Genomic DNA, 7,943 nt, shown 5'->3' on the forward strand with positions numbered 1-7,943 from the left:
GACTTGTCGATGAGTCTCTGGAACCAGAAACAAGAGTTTAATGTCATCAGATTTTCCAGCTTTTGAAGGCCATCTTCTCACCTCCTCGTTGAAGAGCTTGCTGGTCTCCTTCTTGATGGGGTCGATGAGCTGGACCTGCCCGGCAGAGAAGCCCACCAGCAGAGACACACTCTCCGCCGTGGCCGTCAGGTGGTTGAAGTCGTGACACGTGGGTTGTGTTCCCTTGTAGATGCGCTTGTCGATGGGTTTGCTGAGGTCGGCGGCCTGAGGACACATGACTTCCTGTTATGATGTCACTCCGACCCCAACTCACGAGTCTGATGTTCCTCCCTCGTGCTGGGTCAAAGGTCGACTCCCCGACTGCCATCAATACATATGCAGAGATGGAGGTCGTTGACCTTTGACCCAGAGACAACACAAGGGTTAAGTTCCTCGCTGTAAATATAAACTTCTTTAAGAGTTGAAAAGTTTTTCTAACAATAGAGTTCTGTGAGCTTATTATTATTATTATTATTATTATTATTATTATTATTATTATTATTATTCATATATTCAGATATATTTATGTTGAAGTCATTTTTTCATCAACAACATTCTGGACAAAACCAAAGTAAATGATTTGAAAAAAAGATCCAAACGTGTCGAACCTTAATAACAACATAATACGAAGAAAGACTCGACAGTAAAATAATCCACACAAACTAGGAAGAATCTACAGTCGACAACCTTTGGACACACACCTGAGGCGCCAGTTAATCCACACTTCACTTTAACTAAACAACAAGAACACAACTAATGTTTCGTTTCAAGTTTGAAGGTCACAACTGTGTAACACAAAGTCGTACTACGATGACTTCTGCCCATGACTTGAATGTCGCACAACATCTTGCCGTGTCGACAAACGTGTGAAGGTTTAAAGAAAACACGAGATGTATCCTCACGTCCTCAGCTGCTCATGTTAAACTCGACATGTAGGAGCTGCTGGGGTCGACTGTATCCTCTCGTCCTCAGCTGCTCATGTTAAACTCGACATGTAGAAGCTGCTGGGGTCGACTGTATCCTCTCGTCCTCAGCTGCTCATGTTAAACTCGACATGTAGAAGCTGCTGGGGTCGACTGTATCCTCTCGTTCTCAGTCTAGCAGGCGGACGTTTAAATGTCACTTAAGAAACGATTTACATGTTAATTGTAATTAAAAATCGAATTATTTTATTCTACACACTTAAGGAACCAAATAACGTGACAAGATAGGAAATAAAAAGATGAAACATCAGTGATTTGGATGTTTAAGTGTATTTAAGTTTATTTGTGATCGTCACGTGAGCAAATACTTAAACATACATTATACTTTTATATTATAATACAATAATTCATCTGAACCTTCTGTCCGCACGAGAGCAGAAAAGTGAGGATTCCTCTGACTTTAAACTATTATTGTTATCATTTCTCTTGAACACCTGTCAACGTCACACCTGCTCGACTCACCTGTCAGTCTAAGGCGTCGACAGGTGCCGTCATTGAGTGACAGCTGTCAACACAGCCGTCATCACCTTGATGAGCAGCTTCCACACAACACAGGTCAGAGCTCAGGTGAGTTTGACCTCTGACCTCCAAGAACCAGCAGCGTTGCTAACATTAGCACTAACTAGCTCGACAGTCCACAGACCGGGTCGGAACCAGGGGTTTGATCGCCGGCTCGAGCCCAGGTGAGTCGCAGGTGAACAGGTACCTTTCTGACGCGCTTGTAGATGTAGAAGTAAAGTTCTCGGCCCACATTGAAGCAGATCCTGTCGCCGTTGCCGGACTGGTCGTTGACGTTGACGAACGAGACCCGGACGGGGTTCGAGCCCTGAGAGTTGAACGGAACCCTGTTGGGTCGACTGTACTCGGAGTGCGAGAGGAGCTTGTAGACGCCTTCACGGGTGCTGAACTGAGTCTTGATCTCGTTCATCTCCTTCCCTCCTCCCTCCGCCGCCATCTTTGAAATCAACATTCATCCCTTTCCCCCCCCGGACCGGATGTGACGCACACGTGTGCGGCTCACCGAGGCCCTCTAGCGGCGCAGCGAGCAACTGCACGTCAGACGAGCATTAAGTTTTATTTATTATTTTTTTTAATTCAACATAATGTGGCTTACAATACATGACATGAAACAAACTAAAGTAAAAACAAGGTTAATAAAATAAGAAATGCTAATAGGTAAACAAAATATACAGACGAGGAAAAATATACAATGATTTATAAATTAATAGAATATACATTAATTACGACGGAAATACCAATAATTTACAGTTAAAATTGTATTCTCGTTTTATGACATTTGCCAAAATTTAAACATTATTCCAATGGAAGTTTTCGATCAATCGATAAAAGATTATCGATGATCGCGATACGTCAACGGAAACTGACGAGGTTTAAATGAACGGATATAAAACAACGTCATCAAATAAATAACATCTTAATCGTGCTTTTAATTTATTTTAATTGCGTGTTTTGCAAACGTGTTAAATTTAACTCTTTAAAAGTAAAATGATTCACAGAAAAAGTTATTCCTGTTTTGTTATTCTACTGATGCAGTCAAAAGTCTTATATTCACATATAAATAAAGAGTCTTTGGATCATGAACATATATTTGAATCCGTTGCATGTTTTAATTGATCGACGTCATGACGGAATAAAAATATTATTGTTGATTCATTTCACACGTTTTCTTGAGTAACGTTTGGTCAAATTAATATGTTTGTGGAGACAAAAATAAAAAATGTTTGACCAGTAAAAAGGTAAATCTGATCACGTGATCGCAATCGTCAAAACACCTGTTGGAGTTGATGACGTCGCTGCAGGTGAGATGGCGTGTAGAAGACGAGCGAGACATCGACCCCGAGGTACTTGAAGTGTGTACTTGAGGCGAGATTAGAAACTATAACTATATAAACGATAATCTCGTCCAGAAAACAACAACGTGGAGCAGCTGGCCTTCAAATACATGGTGACGTCACGACACTTCCTGGGACTGTGCGGGAACTGATTCAAATGTTCCTCAGATGTGCAGAGTGGAGTCCAGCACTGGTTCTGATTCGGAGATCAGCCCGAGGTGGTCCGACACCAGCACCATGGTACAGAACAGCAGGGGGTCGAAGACGAGTTTTTTTGATGAACCCATGATGTTCTAATGAAGCTTAGGTTCTAAGATGAACCCATGATGTTCTAATGAAGCTTAGGTTCTATGATGAACCCATGATGTTCTAATGAAGCTTAGGTTCTATGATGAACCCATGATGTTCTACTGAAGCTTAGGTTCTATGATGAACCCATGATGTTCTAATGAAGCTTAGTTTCTATGATGAACCCAGGATGTTCTAATGAAGCTTAGGTTCTATGATGAACCCATGATGTTCTAATGAAGCTTAGTTTCTATGATGAACCCATGATGTTCTAATGAAGCTTAGGTTCTATGATGAGCCCATGATGTTCTACTGAAGCTTAGGTTCTATGATGAACCCATGATGTTCTAATGAAGCTTAGGTTCTATGATGAACCCAGGATGTTCTACTGAAGCTTAGGTTCTATGATGAACCCCTGATGTTCTAATGAAGCTTAGTTTCTATGATGAACCCATGATGTTCTAATGAAGCTTAGGTTCTATGATGAACCCATGATGTTCTAATGAAGCTTAGGTTCTATGATGAACCCATGAAGTTCTGATGAAGCTTAGTTTCTATGATGAACCCATGATGTTCTAATGAAGCTTAGGTTCTATGATGAACCCATGATGTTCTAATGAAGCTTAGGTTCTATGATGAACCCATGATGTTCTAATGAAGCTTAGGTTCTATGATGAACCCATGATGTTCTACTGAAGCTTAGGTTCTATGATGAACCCATGATGTTCTAATGAAGCTTAGTTTCTATGATGAACCCAGGATGTTCTAATGAAGCTTAGGTTCTATGATGAACCCATGATGTTCTAATGAAGCTTAGTTTCTATGATGAACCCATGATGTTCTAATGAAGCTTAGGTTCTATGATGAACCCATGATGTTCTACTGAAGCTTAGGTTCTATGATGAACCCATGATGTTCTAATGAAGCTTAGGTTCTATGATGAACCCAGGATGTTCTACTGAAGCTTAGGTTCTATGATGAACCCATGATGTTCTAATGAAGCTTAGTTTCTATGATGAACCCATGATGTTCTAATGAAGCTTAGGTTCTATGATGAACCCATGATGTTCTAATGAAGCTTAGGTTCTATGATGAACCCATGAAGTTCTGATGAAGCTTAGTTTCTATGATGAACCCATGATGTTCTAATGAAGCTTAGGTTCTATGATGAACCCATGATGTTCTAATGAAGCTTAGGTTCTATGATGAACCCATGATGTTCTAATGAAGCTTAGGTTCTAAGATGAACCCATGATGTTCTAATGAAGCCTAGTTTCTATGATGAACCCATGATGTTCTAATGAAGCTTAGATTCTATGATGAACCCATGATGTTCTAATGAAGCTTAGTTTATATGATGAACCCATGATGTTCTAATGAAGCTTAGGTTCTATGATGAACCCATGATGTTCTAATGAAGCTTAGGTTCTATGATGAACCCATGATGTTCTAATGAAGCGTAGGTTCTATGATGAACCCATGATGTTCTAATGAAGCTTAGGTTCTATGATGAACCCATGATGTTCTAATGAAGCTTAGATTCTATGATGAACCCATGATGTTCTACTGAAGCTTAGGTTCTATGATGAACCCATGATGTTCTACTGAAGCTTAGGTTCTATGATGAACCCATGATGTTCTAATGAAGCTTAGGTTCTATGATGAACCCATGATGTTCTACTGAAGCTTAGGTTCTATGATGAACCCATGATGTTCTAATGAAGCTTAGGTTCTATGATGAACCCATGATGTTCTAATGAAGCTTAGTTTCTATGATGAACCCATGATGTTCTAATGAAGCTTAGATTCTATGTTGAACCCATGATGTTCTAATGAAGCTTAGGTTCTATGATGAACCCATGATGTTCTAATGAAGCTTAGTTTCTATGATGAACCCATGATGTTCTAATGAAGCTTAGATTCTATGATGAAACAATGATGTTCTAATGAAGCCAAGTTTCTATGATGAACCCATGATGTTCTAATGAAGCTTAGATTCTATGTTGAACCCATGATGTTCTAATGAAGCTTAGGTTCTATGATGAACCCATGATGTTTTAATGAAGCTTAGTTTCTATGATGAACCCATGATGTTCTGATGAAGCTTAGATTCTATGTTGAACCCATGATGTTCTAATGAAGCTTAGGTTCTATGATGAACCCATGATGTTCTAATGAAGCTTAGATTCTATGTTGAACCCATGATGTTCTAATGAAGCTTAGGTTCTATGATGAACCCATGATGTTTTAATGAAGCTTAGTTTCTATGATGAACCCATGATGTTCTAATGAAGCTTAGGTTCTATGATGAACCCATGATGTTCTAATGAAGCTTAGTTTCTATGATGAACCCATGATGTTCTAATGAAGCTTAGATTCTATGATGAAACAATGATGTTCTAATGAAGCCAAGTTTCTATGATGAACCCATGATGTTGTAATGAAGCTTAGATTCTATGTTGAACCCATGATGTTCTAATGAAGCTTAGGTTCTATGATGAACCCATGCTGTTTTAATGAAGCTTAGTTTCTATGATGAACCCATGATGTTCTGATGAAGCTTAGTTTCTATGATGAACCCATGATGTTCTAATGAAGCTTAGTTTCTATGATGAACCCATGATGTTCTAATGAAGCTTAGATTCTATGATGAACCCATGATGTTCTGATGAAGCTTAGTTTCTATGATGAACCCATGATGTTCTAATGAAGCTTAGGTTCTATGATGAACCCATGATGTTCTAATGAAGCTTAGTTTCTATGATGAACCCATGATGTTCTAATGAAGCTTAGGTTCTATGATGAACCCATGATGTTCTAATGAAGCTTAGTTTCTATGATGAACCCATGATGTTCCAATGAAGCTTAGATTCTATGATGAACCCATGATGTTCTAATGAAGCTTAGATTCTATGTTGAACCCATGATGTTTTAATGAAGCTTAGTTTCTATGATGAACCCATGATGTTCTAATGAAGCTTAGGTTCTATGATGAACCCATGCTGTTTTAATGAAGCTTAGTTTCTATGATGAACCCATGATGTTCTGATGAAGCTTAGGTTCTATGATGAACCCATGATGTTCTAATGAAGCTTAGGTTCTATGATGAACCCATGATGTTCTGATGAAGCTTAGGTTCTAAGATGAACCCATGATGTTCTAATGAAGCTTAGGTTCTATGATGAACCCATGATGTTCTAATGAAGCTTAGGTTCTATGATGAACCCATGATGTTCTAATGAAGCTTAGGTTCTATGATGAACCCATGATGTTCTAATGAAGCTTAGGTTCTATGATGAACCCATGATGTTCTAATGAAGCTTAGGTTCTATGATGAACCCATGATGTTCTAATGAAGCTTAGGTTCTATGATGAACCCATGATGTTCTAATGAAGCTTAGGTTCTATGATGAACCCATGATGTTCTGATGAAGCTTAGGTTCTATGATGAACCCATGATGTTCTAATGAAGCTTAGGTTCTATGATGAACCCATGATGTTCTAATGAAGCTTAGGTTCTATGATGAACCCATGATGTTCTAATGAAGCTTAGGTTCTATGATGAACCCATGATGTTCTAATGAAGCTTAGGTTCTATGATGAACCCATGATGTTCTAATGAAGCTTAGTTTCTATGATGAACCCATGATGTTCTAATGAAGCTTAGGTTCTATGATGAACCCATGATGTTCTAATGAAGCTTAGGTTCTATGATGAACCCATGATGTTCTAATGAAGCTTAGGTTCTATGATGAACCCATGATGTTCTAATGAAGCTTAGGTTCTATGATGAACCCATGATGTTCTGATGAAGCTTAGGTTCTATGATGAACCCATGATGTTCTGATGAAGCTTAGTTTCTATGATGAACCCATGATGTTCTAATGAAGCTTAGGTTCTATGATGAACCCATGATGTTCTGATGAAGCTTAGTTTCTATGATGAACCCATGATGTTCTAATGAAGCTTAGGTTCTAAGATGAACCCATGATGTTCTAATGAAGCTTAGGTTCTATGATGAACCCATGATGTTCTAATGAAGCTTAGGTTCTATGATGAACCCATGATGTTCTAATGAAGCTTAGGTTCTAAGATGAACCCATGATGTTCTAATGAAGCTTAGGTTCTAAGATGAACCCATGATGTTCTAATGAAGCTTAGGTTCTAAGATGAACCCATGATGTTCTGATGAAGCTTAGGTTCTATGATGAACCCATGATGTTCTGATGAAGCGTATGTTGCAGGGATGCGCCAGCAGCGCTCCAGAGAGCAGCAGGTCCAGACGAGTGCTGCCTCCAGGACGTCACTCTTGTTCTCTGGTAATTCTCTCCGTTCGTTCGCTGACGTTGATCTTAAACGCGCTTCTGTCAGTTTCTCGATCCGTACGACGGCAGCTCCGAGGACTCTGAGGACGGCGACGGCAGGAGGACGAGGACGCAGGGGAGAGGAGGTTGTCGGTTCTCACGCCGGAGTCGACGAGTCCTGGTCCACCAGGCGTCCGGTCGCGAACTGACCCGGATCAAGGATCCCGCGGGAGAACCTCCTCTGGAGGTGGAGATGAGGGCGGCCAGCGAGCCGGAGCTGTGTGAGCTGCTCTCACCTGGACACCTGGAGGACTCTGGCGTGACCTCTGACCTCACAGTCCTGAGGCAGAGCAGCTCTTCTGAAATCTCCCCACAGTTGCGGTCGGAGCAGAAGAGGAAGCTGCTGGTGTCTGGAGAGAGTCTGCTGCAGCACAAGAGGAGATGTTTGGAGAACGAGACGCTCCAGTGAAATATGA

General features: G+C 40.3%; 2 protein-coding genes across 4 annotated transcripts in view; one reads left to right on the plus strand and one right to left on the minus strand.

Annotated features, from left to right (window-relative positions):
* The window catches only part of wdr20a (WD repeat domain 20a), a 5,524-nt gene extending 3,521 nt beyond the window's left edge, over positions 1-2,003 (minus strand). For all 3 annotated transcript variants that reach the window (XR_015709282.1, XR_015709281.1, XM_087780007.1), the window contains exons 1-3: positions 1,729-2,003; positions 82-264; positions 1-17 (exon numbers count right to left, since the gene is read on the minus strand). The exon at positions 1-17 is cut by the window's left edge. Coding sequence is in view for 1 of the 3 variants with exons in the window: in XM_087780007.1 (XP_087636133.1) it covers positions 1-17; positions 82-264; positions 1,729-1,992 (464 nt within the window). In the remaining 2 variants the exon portion in view is untranslated. The remainder of the gene's footprint in view (positions 18-81; positions 265-1,728) is intronic.
* Positions 1-7,936, plus strand: part of LOC148060003 (uncharacterized) — an 8,222-nt gene extending 286 nt beyond the window's left edge. The window contains exons 2-4 of the mRNA XM_087780372.1: positions 2,947-3,115; positions 7,408-7,482; positions 7,535-7,936. Coding sequence (XP_087636498.1) covers positions 3,044-3,115; positions 7,408-7,482; positions 7,535-7,936 — 549 coding nt within the window. The 5' untranslated portion in view covers positions 2,947-3,043. The remainder of the gene's footprint in view (positions 1-2,946; positions 3,116-7,407; positions 7,483-7,534) is intronic.
* The last annotated feature ends 7 nt before the right edge of the window (positions 7,937-7,943 follow it).

The sequence above is a fragment of the Callionymus lyra genome, chromosome 18, assembly GCF_982586985.1.
Source record: "Callionymus lyra chromosome 18, fCalLyr1.hap1.1, whole genome shotgun sequence".
NCBI lineage: Eukaryota > Metazoa > Chordata > Actinopteri > Syngnathiformes > Callionymidae > Callionymus > Callionymus lyra.